This window comes from Anser brachyrhynchus (assembly GCF_964034855.1).
Source record: "Anser brachyrhynchus genome assembly, chromosome: 26".
NCBI lineage: Eukaryota > Metazoa > Chordata > Aves > Anseriformes > Anatidae > Anser > Anser brachyrhynchus.
The window spans coordinates 4136816-4155490 of record NC_137719.1 but is presented as its reverse complement, the minus strand read 5'-3'; the positions used below and the strand labels follow the sequence as shown (position 1 = coordinate 4155490).

Here is an 18675-nt window from a genome sequence, read left to right as displayed (position 1 = left end):
TGTACAGAGCTGTCTATTAACTCTGCAGGGCAGACATTGGTTTTACAAGTCCCTGAAGCCTAAGGAGAAGCCGTTCCTCACAAAAGAGCTGGTATTTAAATGCAGCGTGGGTCAAATCTTTCTTGGTTTAAATGAGTGTCTGTCCCCCATTGTTTTAACTCAGAATAGACAAACCTTGGAGCAATGCTTTAATCCAGTTGAATTGGGTCAAATTTTCACTAGTGAGTGCTGTAATAGTGTAATGGTCTTCAGATGATTACTGTATTTACGAGGCTAACACAGCGTGCTCTGTATGTGCCAGCTGAATATTAATTGTACATTTCTTACCTCTAAACCCATTTCCATTGCCACTAGAGCAGGCAGGAGAAGGAGACCCTTGGGGTCTGATGACGGGAGCAAAGGCACTCTTCTGTTTGACAGCAGGAAAGACGGAAGAGGAGAATGGAAGGATGGAAGAAGTGCTGGAGGAGCCAACTGTTGGACTTGAAGACATTACTGCAAAAGAAAAAAGTGAATCCTCATCAGAAATGCAATTTTAGAAGTTTGGTAGAACTGTTGAAAATGTCTGATCCATTGACTTGGCTGCTTAAGGTAAGCCTAGAGGTAAAGATGTAGTTATATTGAATATTTTAGCTCAGAAAAAAATACGTTTAATTATGTTAAAATGAGGGAGGAGGACATCAGAAAATGGTAAGTCAGCAAGGGAGAGAGAGAGTCAATGTGAATAACCAGTAGAGAGTAATGGCATGTGCACTTACAGTTTGTGCACCGAAACTGGGAAAATAAATAACTCCTGTCCATTCCCTGGCTTTTTTAAAATGAAGACTTCCTTGGTTGGAGTTTAGGGGGGGATGCTTTAAGCTTTTAACTAGATTTGAATCTAAATTGTCTTCTTTTTAAAGAGGTGTCTTTGAAGAAAAAGTCCCACTGCACAGCAACTGTAAGCTTACCTTCTAGAAAAATATCAGCTATTTCTCTGGAAAGAAGGAACAAGTAACAATATTTCTTGTGGTTTCAAGAAAATCCCCAAGTCTCATGTAGGTAGTAGTTTGAAATAAGAACACCAATATGCTGCAAACCTGGTCCTTTCCGTACTGAAATCAATGGCAAAGCTCTAGAACAGGGGAAGAATCCCAAGTACCTGAACATTCTTAGGGCTGCAACTTAAATTACAACTCAAAGTGTGAAGATTCTGTTTAGCAAGTTTCAGACCGGCAAGAAGCCCTCATCATCACTGCAAAGTGGGTCAGTCCTTACACAGAGGATGTCAATATAATATAAAATAATAAATAAATTAAAACTGTTTCACTGTTGGCCCTTTCATATATACGGAGATAAAAATATAAAAACGTTGTGTGTACATGTATGTGTAGATAGATGTACATACACGCTCGACACACGCTCCTACGGAGGGAAATCAAGGCATGGAAGGAAGAGTGACTTGCTTGTGGTCACACTAGTAACTGGAAATGCAGTAACACTTTTGTTGTTATCAAGGTAAAAATAATTTCACAGGAAATTAATCCAAAATTCAGCTCTGTTATTGCTAATGCAGTTCATACACTTCTACATGGACATAAAAAATACATAGACTGCCTTTGAGAAAGATTCAGAGTAGCCTCTTTGCTTTAAGTGGTGACTACTTGCTTGGTCATCTAAAGAAACAAATTGTGCCGCCTCTCTCTCTACGCCCTTTGCCACTTACATAGGAATCTGCATAAGGAAAAAAAATGAAGAAAGCATAGGTAGGATTCAATATTCCTCTGTTACCTCTTGAAAAATGGGAACATTTGCTAGTTCATACTATAACATACCAGAACACAAATCAGAACCTTTTACAAAAATTTAGAATCACAGAAAATTAGAATCAAAGGATTTCACTAAATCTTGACAACTTCTCCTGAAAAACATCACTCGCTGCAGTTTTTTGATGTGGTAAATTAAGCTAGCAGGACAAGGCACCAATTATAAAAGAACCAAAGCACATACTTCCGTAAGGGGATCCTGTTGGAGAGCCGTTAATGAACCCAGGTGAGCCTGGAACACCCAGGTTGGACATGGGGACATTGCTGTAGCCGTTCATACTATTGCTGGAAGTGCTGTAGTTGGACTGCTGAGGCGTGGAGCTGGATGAGTAACCACGGGGTGAGATGCTGCTTGTATTACGGATGTAACCTAAAAATAAAACGTATTTCACGGCACGTCAATGAATTTGAATTAAAACTTTTTTTTTTCCTGTATAAATACAAAAAAATCCTTTCTCCTGGTTAAATCAATGATTTATTTAAATCCAGATGAATTTAAACAGTCAAGCAAGTACCATTAAATTCAGTGTTTTGTATGCACATGCTTTGAAGTTAAGCAATATTAAGTTTTAAAGTAAGGTAGGGAACTAAACTTTTGTAGATGAACTTATGTATATTTGTTTAACTAGATTTTTTTTTTTAAGTTGAAATCTGTTCTGAGACCTAGAAAAAATGTGTGCTCATTTTTTCTGATGTACAATTTGTGTGATTTTCTGTAATTTTAGGGGGAAGGTTATACTTTTCAAATTATTGATGAATTACAGATAAATCACATACATTTTTAAGGGGAAATTATAACCAATATGTAGTTTACACTTAACAGAAAGAATAAACTGGGTAAATAAAAACCCTTTTTTGTCTTTAAATTTTTATTCTAAAAATATCTGTGTGGTGTTTTTTTTTCTTAGCCTTTTTTCTCCAAAAAGAGAATACCTTAGTTATCAGCACTATAAGGCTATTAGTACACATTATTATTATTATCACAAGGCTATTACTACAGCAACAATTTTTTTTTCCACTGAAAAGCTTTCATTAGAAATATATGATCCAACAGATACAAAAGTGGTTACCATTTAACTAAATCAGGTTATTTCTGCCCATTAATACTATGAAGCTCTAATTCAGGGTTGGTAAGACCTTATTAGAAAACTAACAAAATTATCTACATTATTACTTTTGGCATGGCACATTTAATACTAACTTCATATGACATGGCTTTAACGCTTTAGAGTGTTTTAATCACAGCTATTCATGCAGTCAGACACCACAGATCCTTATGTTACCAGAACACATCGTTAACCTGAGAAATTAAGTATTCAAGAGTCAGAAAATGCCCAAAGTTTATATTACTCCTGTGATGTTAATATATCATTTTATGGCTTTTTTTTTCCTAAAAATCAATAATATATTATGTTTGATATATAAAACATATGCAAATGGGTAAGATAAACGTTGAGGAAGAAACCTTTAAAAAAAGAAAAGAAAAAAAAGAAGAAAAATTCCCCACCTCTTTAAGTGAGAGTTTTCTCAGTTGTTGTCCTTGTCTTTTATGAGAACAGAGATCTAACAAAAGATATTGGGTGGAGCAGGGAGAGAACTGAGGGTTAAGTTGATGTCAAATCTACCCAAGAATGGCTTCAGCCATAGCTAATTGGATGACTGGAACCTGGTGTGCAGGAATAGCACCCAAAACGGCACCAGGCGTCCATTCCTAGTGCTGACAGCTTAAAGCCATCTTTCTGTTCAGAAGCTGAGTAGGCAGAGAAGTTGAAGAACTAGGACGGAAATGACTACGATTTAGCTTTTCATTGTTTAAACTAACACTGCTGCTTGCAGTGCTTACCTTGGTTGTTCCCCTGTGCTGACTCTGAAATGCTGACGCCTAACTGGCTGCCATAGGAGTTAATTCCCATCATACTGCTGTGAGCCGGGGAGCTGGACAGTGCGGGGATCTGTGCGGGATTCCTCGGTACACTATAGAGAGCTTCTGCGATGTCTGCAGCTCGTTTCAGAATGATGTCCTGCACAGTGAAGGGCACAACTTCATGAATGTGCTCGGAGAAAATTTCTAGAGTTTATTACAAAAATCTCAGCATATCCCACTACCCTGCTGAGAGTGGTTCCACTGACCTGGTTGTTATGCGGCGTGCCATACAGTGCTTCAACTAGGTCAGCAGCTCGTTTCAATAGCATTTCCTAGAGGATGAGCAGATACGTAAAATTGACATTTTAAAAGAAAAGGATTTTAGTACAAATAAAACCACGGGCTAGTATTTTCTGAGGTCACGAGTGATTATGTGGGGTCATTCTCAGAAGTGAGTCCCTTAAAGCGGCATTATTTGGCATTTAAATGAAAAATCATCCCCCTTGCAGTATCTCAGACTAGACAGCCAAAATCATCGGTCACTCTAGAAAGTGTTGCGTGTGTGCGACAAATCGGCTGCCGCTGGCTGTGCGGCACGGCCCGACTTCAGCGGGGCCTTGGAGCTCTCCATAGTCCTGAAGCTGCTTTAAGCACCCTTGCTTAAGAAATGGAGACTATTTTCAGACATAACCCAATTTCAAATAGGAGCTCAGTTTCCTAATGCATTTCAATATATTCTTTTGCACAGATGTAAAAATAATAATAATAATAAAAAAATCTGTTTTATCTCTATGTCCAGTTATTTTTTCTCGATAATGGTAATCAATCAAATAACACACTTTAGCCAGTAGATATCTTCTGTCACCTCTGGTTGTAAGAAAAAAAAAAACCCACCACGGTATAATATCTGAATACGATAGTCTGTCACCGTGCAAAGATAATAATAGTTACTTTTAGTGCACTAAAAACAAGGAATAGAGTCTTTAATGCCACCTGCATCGTGCTAGGTACTAAATCAACACGGCGTGTAAGATTACAGCTACAGTTGTTTCAACACATACATGCTGCAATTGTGGCTACAGAAAAAGCTGAGCTACGAGTGATTTTTTTACTAAAAGATTCCCTTAAGAACAGACCTCTGCAACAATTCCTTTATGCTCATCATGTATCTTAGGTGCAGAGATTTGCCGATGTGGATTAAGACAAATGGCAGAGAAGTTCACAGAAAGTGTTTGAGCTCTAACAGGTAAAAATTACTGGTACCTGTGGGGTCAACATGCTCAAATTGGTGTTTGAACCTACAACCAATCGGTCGATTTATGTTCAGGTGTAATCATCACTTAAGGTATCATTTTCTCTCTTTTATGAGCCAGAAGTGGAAGAAAGTACTTTGTGGGCTCATTTAAAATGCCTGGAAATATTTTACCTTAGCTAGTCTTTCAGGGTCACCTGGATGTCTTGGGATGACCTTCTGCAGTCTTTGGAAACCATAATCTATGGTAGGTTCATTTAAAGCTGAAAAAAAAAAAAACCAGAAAACAATGTATTATATGACTATGTATCTTAAAAAGATGAGTTTCACAGCTGCTGCACTGAAACCTCTCCTTGTCCGGGTTTTGCCTAGTACTCAGGTGAGCCCTGATCTCTGTGCGAGACAAGATTTACAGTAAGTGAAACTCTGTAAGAACTTCTGCATGAACATCCCAGTTTCTTTTTGATGATATTACTTGTTGTACCACTAAAAAAGCTGCAATACAGAAGCTATTAATGTTGGACCATATTATACAGACCAGGTGTCCTGACTCCTGCTACCCCAACTCCACCCATTTAATTGTACAGATGTTTCTGCATTATCTGTATAACGAACTGCATGGTCCTGGAGAATCCCTCAGTGTGTCTGTAATTTATTAAATAAAGAATTAGAGATATCTTCCTGCTTGGAACTAACTCTTGAAAGAATTCTGTGCGTTCATGCATATATACACACACACATCCCCTCTGCCTGCTCCTTCTGGTGGGTACAGCTGAACTGAACACACATGCTCATCTTCTGCCAGTATTCCAGAAAATGCGTTCAGAAGCAGATACATTGACACAAATGACAAAACGTATGTGAATGCTGCATGCTACTTGCATGACTTCTAACTGAAAGCATTACAAAGGGTAACTCTAGTGAGTTTGGCTTAGCCAATAAGGGGAAAATGTGTGACTTGTACACTTCAAACTGCTTCAATTGCCAGTGCTGACTTACCACCTATCAAAGGCAGAGTGAATAATCTGAAAGATACAGCAGGCAACTAGGGTGCAGCCCTTCATCATGCACATAAAATTCTTAAATCGTGCGTGGCTCTTCTGCACGCATAGCCACTTCACTGTAATGGTGTTAATCGGTAGTGGATAAACTGCAACATTTAACCCAGATCCTCAGTACAAGCTGGTAGAGCCCTAACAGCAATGTTGGTAAGTTCACAAAACTTCAGACACTCTGATACTCTCTACTTCGCATCTGACAGTAATAATCTAGTTTCTGATTACTCAGAATTAAACTCTGATTCAAATTGGTACAGAAACCAAAGTCAGCTCTTTAGAATTCTGCATGCTTATAGGATTTGCCTCTAATACATTAGGAGTATTAGTGTTAACTAATACAATTATAGGTATTTTTAAAGAAATTCCTAATACTTCAGGATGTGCCTTATAATATAAATGACATGTTCATGCAATCACATGCTAAGAATCCTGATGAGAATTCCACAAAGCATTTAATAAGTAACATATGTAGCTCCTTTAGCAATATCCTCATTCAGTACTGTCTTCTTCCATCTTCTGGTACTGTTTTTCCTTCTTTAAAAAAAAACTTTTTTTTGAAAGAACCAGTGACATCAACACAGCTGAAAATACCTGATTCCAAGAGATGCTGATGGCACTTATTTAATCTTCCCAAACGTACTCAGCACCTTCCATGATAACCATTTCTGATACGGGGAGAATGAAACTATCAAGTGAGACAGACCGTTACACCGCTCCAAATTCTCTGTTTATCTGTGTCTGTCTTTGGTATAACAACATGAAGGTAAAAGGTCATATTCCCCACTGAGATACATTTTATATTTACTTTTTATTAAATAATTATGGCATGGCATGAAGTTTAAATATTACAGGAGATAATCAAGTGGGAATTGAGAAGAGAAAACCCAGACCTGAGAATTTAGTCTTGGCTATACTTAGAATGTCTTTGCTCTCCACTGGGAGCCATTCTGGTTTGCTTAAGGAGTTTAATAATACACATTTCAACTGCCACAGAATCTACATCCCATTTGGGAAGAGGGTTTTTTTTGGGGAGTGGGATTTTTTTTGCCAATAATCCTGAGAATTATAGGCCAATTCTCTCAAGAGCCTATACATCATTACGTGCCATTTCTCTTCTTGATTACAAGCCTAATCAGTTAAGTTTTATATCTTAAGCTAGGCAAAAGCAATGTAAAATATACAGGAATTTATACATATATGTATATATAGTTGACTAAAAATAGCTAATGGGAATATACAGCATTCTAATTCAGGAAAAAGAAATTGGCTATTATCCATCAAACATTTTTCCGAAGTATTGACACAGACATTTTCATTCTGTTCTGATAGATAAATAGCAGCAAATCATTTCTCAACAATGTTGAACTGTTCCGAGAAGAAATCAACCCTTTTGAGTCAATGCATATATTATGCCTCTCATCACAAAAGGTTTTCTGTACAGCTTGCAACAAAATTGCCTACCGCTAGTTTTACTCATTACGGAAACAAAAATCTCTCTGTCATGAAGTCCTGGTAAGAAACAACCTCCAGCGTTTGTGGAAGTAAATGGCACCATTTCAGCTGAAGCTGCAACAGGAGAGGTAGGATGTAGGCTCCACCAGCAAGTTTTAACGGCTCCACCACGATACCACTTCCACTGAGAAAAGAGCTATTGGATCAGCAGTGGTCTATCTGCGTGGTATGTAGACACATGAAAATTATATCCAAATGCTTTTGGCTTCATGGATTCAGAGACCATAAAGGAGTCTGACACAGAAGCAGGCTGCTCATTATTTCGTACAAATCAGAGAGGTATCTGAAATGAAACTCCCAAGAAAAAACAAGATTCAGGTACAGCAAAATCCCTTTGGGCACTCTCAAATCCAGCGTTTCAGGCACAAGGGGTCTCTTGAATTTCCCAGAACATAATTTAAAAAATTGTTCATGACATGAGATATGTATGCAAAAAAGAGCAACCATCTAGTGAATAAACTAAACTGTCGGTTAGTTTATAAACCACACTCCAGCATAATTGTTTTAACAACAGAGTTGTTACAGTCAGCAGCAGGGAGAGGTCTGAATGCTCCACAGCCTGCCTGACTTAATTTATGACGAGACTCAAATAGAGCATGGCAAAGAGCTGCCTCTTTTATAGCGTTCCTTAGCCTCCAAAATCTATGCTTCCATTTCAAACACAAGTCTCCAGTTAGTAAGACTCACTGGAAATAAAAACCTCTCACACTTGAGCAACTGATGCCACGACATCTGTCTTATTTGCAAAACCTGAACCAACAGCTTGGTCCCGTTCACCTCAACGGGGACTAACTCCGATACCCAGCGAGAACAGTGCTGACATTTAAAGTATTAATTGTTTCACCACACATCAAAGCACAGGAGACTGGGGAAGGAGGAGGATGTTATGGAGATCTGCACAATTCCCCACGAGTGACAGCTCGTTCTGATAGCGCCAGTGTATGCCCTGGGAGCTGTGCACGCTCCCTCACCGCCAGTTGAAGGGCCTCATTCAAAGACCTTAGCAAAGTTGTGCATCTTTGCTTTACTCTACAAAGTAGAACAGAGGCCAACAAGTCCAGTGTTTGCAAAGTATGAATGAGAGAAACAACAAATGCATACCTCTAGATATAGCTGGAACCCAGAGAGCACGTGCAATATTTGGGGTATGACGGCTAACCTTAGATATGTTAGCACAGAGAAAACAAGGCACCCCTGGACCTAAACACATAATTCCAGCCATGCACTGGGGCCTACCCTCACTCAAACCACCAGTGAAGAGGTGCTTGGTGTTCACCCTACACAATAAAACATTGCCACGTCGCTGGCTACAGAAGCTCTCCTGCCAATCCTGGTGCCTGGAAGTACACACGTTCCGGTCAGCCTGCTCGGAGGAGTATTCTATGACCTAGAGATGTAGAGTTGGAGGGATGCTACCAGGCAGTGACTTGTGTTAAATTTGCTGTTTCAGTAACGGCTGTTCCAAATACCCCAGTCCCAACGCAGCGTTGTCTCCTATCGCGTGCGCCTTTAATAGGCTAAAGCGGTGTAGGAGCTGTTCTCTGCAAGGGCTTTCAGCTCACATCAGTTGCGTTCTGGCCAAGTGAGCTCACCTGCAATTTCCAGAGCTCACTGTATCCTTGTAAGCACCACTTCCCACAAGCAGATAACAAGACCTTCTCAAATCTACTTACAAGCTTTAGCAAAACAGTACCTCCTATCCTTGGTGCCTGGCATAGAGAGTGATACACCACAACCTGGGAGTCCAACATATCCTGCAGATTACTTTATATTGCATTGCTCTGACAAGTTAACCCCTGGAGGATTTTTGCTCAGCAAGGAAAATTATGTTCAAAATCTCCCTGATATACACATTTCCAGGTTAGCATCTCTATGACAAACCAAATGCAGAGCTGTGATCAAACTTAAGATATGAAAGCCTACGAGACGTAGCTTCGGCTGGCGTAAACTGAGGTAAGCGTTATTAAAGTCAATGGAACTATAATGGAACTGCTTACAGCAGCAGAGACTTTGAATTTGTATAGTATTAAAAGCAGAATATGAGGCTACTGCGAGATTAGCAGCAGAGAACAAACGCCTTATTACTCTATGAACAGCTGATGATAGAAAAGTAACTCTGAACAGGGAGGTGTAGGCGTTACCTGCATTCACACCAGTTTCAGGCTCACCAGATGATGCTTAGCTGTGGTGATGTAAAAACAGACTTTTTATCTCCCTCATTTTAAGTACACACTTACTACTGATGTAAGTTGGTTCAGCAGTTGCCGTTAGCTTGCAGCAAGCCGTTTCACCAGGTTTTTGCTGCGCTCTGTAGTGCACTGTTACAAGTCCACAGGATCCTGTTGGTTTCACTCTTAGAAGAGTTTCCCATCTGGGAACCGTATGGAAAAGTCCACGCATCACATTTGGGCGATGAGAGGAATTTGATGGCTGAGTTGCAGCACCCTGAATGATAGCACTTAAGAGTGGAAATGCTGACAGAACCATAACTGCAGCACTGCCAGCACAGCACACTTCGCTAGGAGACCAATATAAATACACATTACAGGACGCATTTGAGCTCCCATAACAGCTCCGCTGTGGCGTTTAGATTTACCCTTGAAATTTATATCTAATTTTTGTACTCATCTTTCTAACAGTTTATCTCTTTCTTCTTCGAACAACCTGTCTTTTTGTTACTCCTTCAAAAAAAAAGAAGCTCAAGTATAATCAGGTCAAACATTAATATTTGATTGTATATGAAATATTGAGGGCAGAGGCAGATATGCACTGCACAATACTAAAATGACTGCTTTTGTTTCCATCTTTTCAAAAAGTTTTGGTGGTCTGGTGATCACAGGATACGACTTGGACCTGGGACTTCTATTGCCCTGGCTCTCTTCAGCTTTCCTGCACAACCACAGGCAAGCGGTCAGTCTTTCTTCAGCTTCTTGTGACAGTGCCTCGCATAAGATGGAAGCACGTGTCCTTCTGTAACTGCCCACGGCTGATGCAGTGAGGCCCTGATGAACCTTCTGAGGTCTGGCTTTATATGAATAATTATTATCGTTATACCTGCGACATGCCCATAGCCAGCTGTTCAGTGCTTTCCATGTGACTTGACCCTTTGTGCTTTTCATCTGAGGTTATCTCGGCACTTAATAATTATTAAGGACTTCATACAACATGACCCTGATAGCGTCGGGGCTGCTAGTTGTTGCTGCTGTTATTAATTCTGACAGAACTACGTCTGCCCAGGCTTTCACTTCGCAGGATTTCACACTCCTCAGTCTCCTGTGCTCAATGTTAATGTCTCTGCATTTCTTTCCTTTTTTTTTTTCTTTTTTATTTTTGTGTCAAGTGTAGGCTGAATGTAAAGGGGATGTATTGACGGGAGAAATTCCTGGTTTTAGAGACAAGGACAATTCAAGAGAGAAGTGGTCTTATTTGTCTCTCCAAGCTCCATCCTCTGATATTTTGTCAGATACAGACTTTGTGACAGCGAGGAGGAATATATTACAATATAAAGTGCTAAAAGTATCAAGAAAATAATAAGCTTCAATTATCACAAAAAATACATTTTTGTTGAGATGCACCAGACTACCTCATCAATAACTATAAAATCTATTGAACTCTACTATTCAGTGTTTTATGTATTTGCCTGCTACACTTTCTCCAACAAATATCTGCACTTCTGTGATGTGAGGCTATTTTCCAGAGTGCTATGGATATTCGTGCATTCGGTGGCATTTAAATAACCTCGTTTCCTGAGGCTGTTTTCTGGTAGCTTCTCTCATCTAATAATGATTGAGCTCTGCAGCCTTTCCTTCAATGATGGATTAATTCAGATCTCTCTTATGATTTTCCATTTTCTAAAAGTGTGCTTGGACTGTGCATGGGTGGTGCTTCTACCTTTCTGACAAAACCAGGCAGAAACCGGTGAAGAGGTTCAGAAGTTGTCAGGGAGGGTCTGGAGCAGACTTACAAGCAGAAGGACCTCGACTGCATGAATATCTCTTGCCTAGGTTAAAAGTCAGTGTGTTTGCTCACAGCAGGATCACAGCAGTTTTCTGATAGCACAATCACAGAAAGAAAAAAAAAATGCCACCATGTTATTTTCATAGCTTAGAAGTTGTTTTTACTGCTATTAGCAGCAACAACCTGGGGGAATTGATTACACAGGTGAGCCTCTACCTAATAGCTGTGTTTATCGTTTTGCCTGCCATGGTGGGAGAACTGCAGGTTCCTGAACAGACAGATTGAAACGTTGTCTCTTCTACCCTCGCCCAAACAGCTCGGCATCTTCTGCGAAATGCTGTTTTGTAACATATGGCAGTGAGCACCCACTCACTCCTCAGAGAATGCTAACAGATACCCCTATGCCAGTAACAGCAGTAAAACAGGGATAGTATATTTAACTTTCTTCTCTTCCGCCAGCTCCTACATACATCTTCATGTCCCTTTTTGTGGCAGCACGCTAATTAATATGTGAAAGAACTGCTACAGTCTGACTCCAGTCCCCCCTGGATGGTACAAGTAAGTCTTGCACTTAAAATGGCTTCACCATAATGAAAAGACTTTTTCCTTCATAGGCGGATGCACATTCCTATTTTACACATCTCTGCATCACTCCATTCCTAAAGCTCTTTCAGTTCTCATGCCAGCAGCTTTCAGATCAATGCTTGTAGTGAAGAACTGGAGGATCAAGGCCTCAGCAAGCAAAAAATGGCATAGGAGAACTTTGTAGTTTCAATGTGTAATAATAACTCAAGAATTAATGGTCCCTCTCTCTCTCTCTAAAGAGAAAAGCATCACACCTAACGCTACCCCTACAACCCTTCACTGCACACCCATCAATGACAGCGTTCCCTTGCTTAAGTACTGCTAGACTCCAGTAAATTAATCTGCTCCCTCTCTTCAGAGAGACAACTGTGTTTTCATGCAGACTTGGAATTTTAACCTCTTTTGTGACTTTGGCCAGTTATCGCCCAGGAAAGGCTTAACCTGCTCAGACATCAGGTTCAACTTTTCCCAGAGACTGATGAGCGAACGCACTGCCTTAGAAGAAAATGTCTTTCAAAAGCTTTTGGCCAGATTCTGATCTCACAGGTCCAGGCATAATTCCAGAACAAATTTTGGTGCAAGATCAGAACAAAGTCCTAACCTTCGTGAGGTTGACTCGGTTTCAGTCAGTGGATATCATTTTAATGTCTTCAACTAACTGTGGATCAGACCACTATCAAAACAAAAATAATCCTTTGTAGTTAAGCTTATATTTCTTTAGAGTGCCTTGTATAATGGAAGACTTAATTCTTGCTGCGGGTTTCTAGGTATGACAGTTATGAATAAATGCCTTCTCACATATATAAGTAAACAGTAATTTAGCATCTGTACTTAAAAAAGTGTATATAAAGTGGCATACAGCGGTAAGAGGATCTTCACAAATCATTGGTTCTTGCTAAAGCTCTGAAGTGTTAGATATCCGTTCAAATTTTTCCAGTTTTAGAAAAATTCTAACTAGTTCACTCAAGACGTGGTTAAGTTTTTGCCTTATTTTTTTAATAAAATGTTTCTTGGACTCTTGTAATTATTTTTAATTTAGGATTTAATTGTTTTCAAATACAGTACACGATTACTTAATGAGGATTGTTGGCAATAAGAAGCTTTTAAAAAGTAAATCAATCCTTGCATTTTGAGAAGGCTGAATATGATTTGGTGGGAGCAAATCATTCAATTTAAATACAGATCCATCCTTTACAACTGTGTGCACCATTATTCTCCATCCATGCTTAACAGGCTACAGAAGTTTTGGTGTATGCATGGTATGCCATCGCTGATACTACTGGTACTGACAGTTCAGTGAGGGATGGTCATCTGGTCCCATCTGATTTTTCCTTTCAGATATATAGATTGCTCTCTCCATAATATTAGTATTCTCCTGCTAGCAGAGGTGAATGTAGGGCACTAAACAAGTTTATAATCCATTTAAGAATAAAAAAAATAAAAAAATCGTATTTATTTTCCACTCGGCTCATTGGCTTCTCTCGATACAAGACACTCTCCTCGTCCTCTGGGATTATCTCGAAAATGAAAGGTTACCCCCAGCGAGAGAGAAATGTAAAATAAATACTGTTATAAATAAAACATCTTTGGATATACAGAACAATGCTATCACATTACTGTACATTCAATATATCTACAGACAGACCCATATCATAACAGCATGAGCTCTAATCTGGAAAAAATATTAACATGTGTAGTAACAGTCCCTTAACACCTCTGCACAGCAATGAAGCTATCTCCTTATGTACCCAAATGCCACAACTAGCAGAGTGGCCTTCAAACAGCAAGAGGCAAAGCAAGCAAACAAACAAAGCACGGAGTTGTCAATACTGTTTACCAAAACAAAGAGGCTCAGAGCTCAAGCTCCTCCACTGTAAATCACAGTCACCTACCTGTGTAAATAAACCTGCCTGGGGCGCCTTTGCAAAACTGTTTGGATTTGTATGATAATGTCACTTCAACCACTCCGGGAATGTGACGTGGAGGTGTCTGAACTCGGATGGCATGAGGTGTGATAAGCTGGGAAATAACAAAAGGAGAGATGCAGTTATGATATGTCGGTGTTACTCCCCCGACTTGCATTTACACCCTCCAAACATACTCTATGGGTAAATGTACTGCTTATTGCTGCGCAGGAGATGCTATAGATCTGGCAGGTGATACATTTGGTCTAGTTTCTTGCCTCCAGGAGAGGAAGACGCTTTTTAGGATAAATTGTCATCAAGGAAAATTGTATTATTTATTGGTTAATTGCTGGCTTCTTGCTGGACCCAAAAGGAATTATTTCTCCTTCCCAAACTCTAACTCTTCCTATATTCATACCCTCTTGCTTTATTTCTGTACCTTTACCTGCCTCCAGACCCCTGAACCAATCACATCCTGGATCTTACTGGGCAGTTGGCCTCAGTAATGTCACCTAGCAGGGAGTTCCACAGAGTAACTGTGTCCCATGAATTCCCTTCACAGAGGTTTACACGGCCCATCTTACACGCCACCATTTTGGTAGCGTTATTGGAATGAGAAATAACACCACTCCCCTCCACCTTCCAAATAACAGCAGAGTGTTTCTCCAGCTTCGTAGCAGGGAGGTGCCTCTACCTACCTCACTCCAGACGAGCATGGTTCCAAATACTACTTGCAGCCCATCAAAGAAGTTGTCTCCAATAATGATCACCATTGCTCCTCCTGTTGTCCAGCCTTCGCTCGGGCTGATTGCTTTGATGCACGGTGTGGCTAAACAAAACCAAAGGCTAAGATTAGGGTTGGGGGGTTGTATTTGTGCACGATTGTGAGATTGTTAAAAATACTGCGTGTAAACCCTTGCAGCTGATGTGTGCACCCAACTTCTGTGCGCATTAAGCAGTCCTAAGTCGTACTGAGACAAAACTTCACCTGTCCACTCCTGGGGGTTTCTGCACCGCTGCAGCGTCACGGTTGTCAGGAATTCCCCAGCGCTGCCAGAGGCCTGGGACAAGTCCCCTCCAGCCATTCACTCATGAAGGCTGCTTTACCTTTCCAGGAAGCCCAACAAATATATAAATAAATAAATAAATAGTGTTTTCTGCCTTGCCAGTGTTAATTACTTGCCTATTCATTACTGGCACTTAACATTGTGTCATTAAAGCCTAATAGGCCAACTGTAGTGGGTGTAAAAATGAAACGCTTAAATGATTGTGCAGAGGCTGTTTTAAAAAAACACTCATTAGCATACGATCACACAACAGCTAAAGCCTGTGCAAAGGGAGGTAGATTAAGATTTATGAAGTTTATCAATGGGTAAGAGAGATATGGAAATATCAAACGTTTCCTCCAATTCTTGTCAGAATACGATTTCTAATAATTTTCTTGATTTTATAGAGCCGATTTTTTTTTCTTCTCTCTTCCATATGTTCAAGGCCTCTGGACTATACATCCCATCAGGAACCCAATATGGTTTCCAGGCCATAACCAAAGTCAATCCATCACTCCATTCCCAATGTTGACAGGGTCAGAGGTGGAGGGGAACTTTGGCAGGGCTCCAAAAACATGAGACTCCTTTGAACAGCCAGTCAATCACATCCAATCAGTCAAGGAAAAACTGGATGGCTTCCTAGGCTAGGAATCCTGGGATTTTCCTTCTACCATTTCACTGCCCGCTGGGGGAGAATTAACACCACTCTGAATTCTTTACTGATTCAATCATTTTCTTCCAGTTCATTAATTCTTCTTATAGGTTGATATAGGGCACATTTAAGAAGTGGGACAGCAAAACATTATAATGAAATAATATCCTCGCTTGTCTTTTCTACTAACATCACTAGCTCTTCTCACTTTCACTAGCTGTAGGGGAGGAAGAAGTAGACACAGATAGCATTTTCTGGTAATTTTGAGTACTGCCTGCACAAGAGAGGTGGAATGCATTGGTAATGAATGCACAAGAAGAGGGAGAGGAGGGGCCAACCATTTTGAAACTTAACAGATACAAGTAGTCGTAATTACTTTAATATAGTCCAAAAACCATCCTGCAGACGGCCATGAGTCTTGCTTAGCCAAACAAACTAAAATCAATTAGTGTCAATTTCCTTCTGTGCATTGTTATGCTTTGCACATAGTTTGTTTAAGGGAACTAGTGACACTTTTTCATACACATCTTGTGCTGTAACAGTTCTGTTTAACTAAGATGTCATGTTGCCTAATTTGCCTGAAATCAAATCTATCCCAGCTGAAAAAGAAGTCTGAATTTTAGATAATACTTAATCTTTCTATGTTTTTCATCTCTGCTGGACAAACTAATTAATGAATTGGGAGGAGGGGGAGGGAAGTCAGTCTCTTAGATGTGAAGAGGATCATATTTTGCATGCTGTAGACACTGTTTTCCTGCCTTTTCCTTCCCTAAACCCCCCGAGGTTCTGTGGTTCCCCCTCAGCTCCCCTTCCCTCCTGAAAACAAACAGAAACCAAAGAATGGTAATATGCTTTTGCACTCATTTGCGTGCTGTTCTTCCTACAATATCCTACCTTCAGAGGGGTCAAGTCTCCTTGCTCTCCGTCCGTGCTTGGAGTTGTTGTGAACGAACATGTTGTCAGACACTGCCAGTACGTGCCCGTCTACATTCACTGTTGTTGATAGCACAACCTAGACATTTGCAAAAGGAGGAAAAGGGAGGCAGGTAAACAACTTACTTGGATATTCAGCTTGTAAAGTATTAATTATTCAGTTTACTTAAAATCCTGTTCTGTTTGTAAAACGTAATCATGTCCTACAGGATTTACTCCCTAGCAAGGATGGGAGAAAATATTTTCAGCCTCCACTCTATGCATTAATTCCATTTAACATAGCATCCTGAGGGCCATATAAAGTCCTTAATGTATAATGAACCAGCTACTGCAGATGGCCCTAAATTTTGTTCCCTATGATGCACTGTAGCATAGCTGATGGCAAAGAGGTCTGCATACACCAACCAGGAGGGCAGGCTGCAGAGCACCACAGCAATTTGCCCTCTGATACAGCCATGCAGATTCAGAGCCATCTGCTGTACTGCGCACACATGCAAATGCACCCGCAGCTGCTCTGAAAATACAGGTCTCCGTTGACCGAGCAAAATAGAAATTCCTACTACGTGAAAAAAGTACCTAATATCTTGTCTGGTTTTTTAAATATGCAGGCTCAGTGCCTCTCAAGAAACACCCGAGTCTGGGCAACCAGAACCAAGCACCAGTTTTGAAAACCTCAACCTCCCTGACTTCTGCTGCTGGGCTCCAATGGCACCTGAATTCATAGAAGAAATAACCGTAGATGTTAATGAAGGCCATTTAGTTCTCCCTTTAAAACACAATATCCAAAGCTCTATTTCCTATAAATCCAGAAATATGCTTACCTTTAAACCACAAGTTTTATGGAAAAAATTCAACTGCAGAATTTACCTACTGCAAGAAGATGCATCCTTTTGAAACTTTCAGGTTGGGGCCATCAGCTGGGGTAAATCAGCTTAAATCCCTTCAGCTGCCCCACAAGCACAGCCCTTCACAGCTATTGAGAACCTGCCCCCGGTCGTGTTCATGAATTTTCACAGATACAGCTGTCGTGGTCTGGGTAGGAGAATGGCGAGCTCTAATTGTTGGTAAAACTCTACTTGTCATAAAGCGGGAGAAACCTGGCCTTCCTACAGGATTGTGCTGGTTTAAAGAATACTTTCTTTCTTGAGACAAGTTTAATTCATTCCAAAAGGCTCTTGTCATACCGTACTCTTATATTTCTCAAGCATTCTTGTCACAAAATGTGTTGCTTTTGTGTGCCAACTGATTTCATCATTGCACATTTGGGTGGAGTGAGACTCCTATCCAAAGTGAACATTTCCCGCATGACATAGCTGAACCCACTCAGATGCACTTCATTATTTTCCGTTAAACAATGGAAATAAATTTTAATCTCTCACTGGCCAGCACAGAGCACACTATGGCAACAGGGGAATAGACCTGAATTATTCCAGTGTCTGAAATATTTACGACAAGTGTTTAAATTGTAACCAAATGTAAATCAAAAGTATATCATATATATACAGTTACATTATATAATATATACATATCTGACCTCACATACACAAGGTATGTATGTGATAAACACACACACATGCTCTCAGTATGAGATTTTTGTAATATATGCGGACTACAAGTATGCATACATTCCCTGTTGGATAACCACTTGGGTGTAAATGTTGGGCACAAAACAAGAGCCCCACTCCAGTTGCAGAGGTCCCTGCAGTACGAGTACTAGTGAGAAATTGTCCTCTGTGGAGGAGGTAAGTGTGGAGCATCCTCTGTTCTCTGAGCCAGCAGGAGCAGAAGAAGCACTTTCAGACCTCTCTCCACGAGCAGCTCCATTTGTATTCACCTCTCCCATTCATCATAGGAGGGTCAAAGCCACTCGGCATTTCGCAGGCTGGGACCTAGGGTAAATAAATACAGCGGTCTCGGGGACGGGACGAAATGCAAGGTTCAGATCTGGACCAGAACCTTCTCAAATATTGGACCTTATTTGGAGGCATCTCCAAGGTGCCATGGAAATGCAGCACACACCTTTGTCATCCTTACTACGACACTGCAAGGCAACTCATTGCTGTGGAGTAAGAAGATTATGGACATAAAAGTGCTGGACTCCTCCAGT

At 40.3% G+C, this 18675-nt stretch overlaps 1 protein-coding gene and 1 long non-coding RNA gene across 7 annotated transcripts in view; one reads left to right on the top strand and one right to left on the bottom strand.

Annotated features, from left to right (window-relative positions):
- The window catches only part of LOC308183099, a 70097-nt gene extending 68161 nt beyond the window's left edge, over nucleotides 1–1936 (top strand). Inside the window, exons 29-30 of the long non-coding RNA XR_013942258.1 lie at nucleotides 364–591; nucleotides 903–1936. This is a non-coding gene — a long non-coding RNA (uncharacterized lncRNA). The remainder of the gene's footprint in view (nucleotides 1–363; nucleotides 592–902) is intronic.
- EBF2 (EBF transcription factor 2) overlaps nucleotides 1–18675 on the bottom strand; it is a 152727-nt gene that overhangs the window by 12487 nt on the left and 121565 nt on the right. For all 6 annotated transcript variants that reach the window (XM_080568650.1, XM_080568651.1, XM_080568652.1 and 3 more), the window contains 8 exons: nucleotides 16530–16647; nucleotides 14636–14766; nucleotides 13926–14052; nucleotides 5096–5184; nucleotides 3936–4001; nucleotides 3649–3826; nucleotides 1990–2175; nucleotides 328–495 (listed from right to left, as the gene is read on the bottom strand). In XM_080568650.1, coding sequence (XP_080424776.1) covers nucleotides 328–495; nucleotides 1990–2175; nucleotides 3649–3826; nucleotides 3936–4001; nucleotides 5096–5184; nucleotides 13926–14052; nucleotides 14636–14766; nucleotides 16530–16647 — 1063 coding nt within the window. The remainder of the gene's footprint in view (nucleotides 1–327; nucleotides 496–1989; nucleotides 2176–3648; nucleotides 3827–3935; nucleotides 4002–5095; nucleotides 5185–13925; nucleotides 14053–14635; nucleotides 14767–16529; nucleotides 16648–18675) is intronic.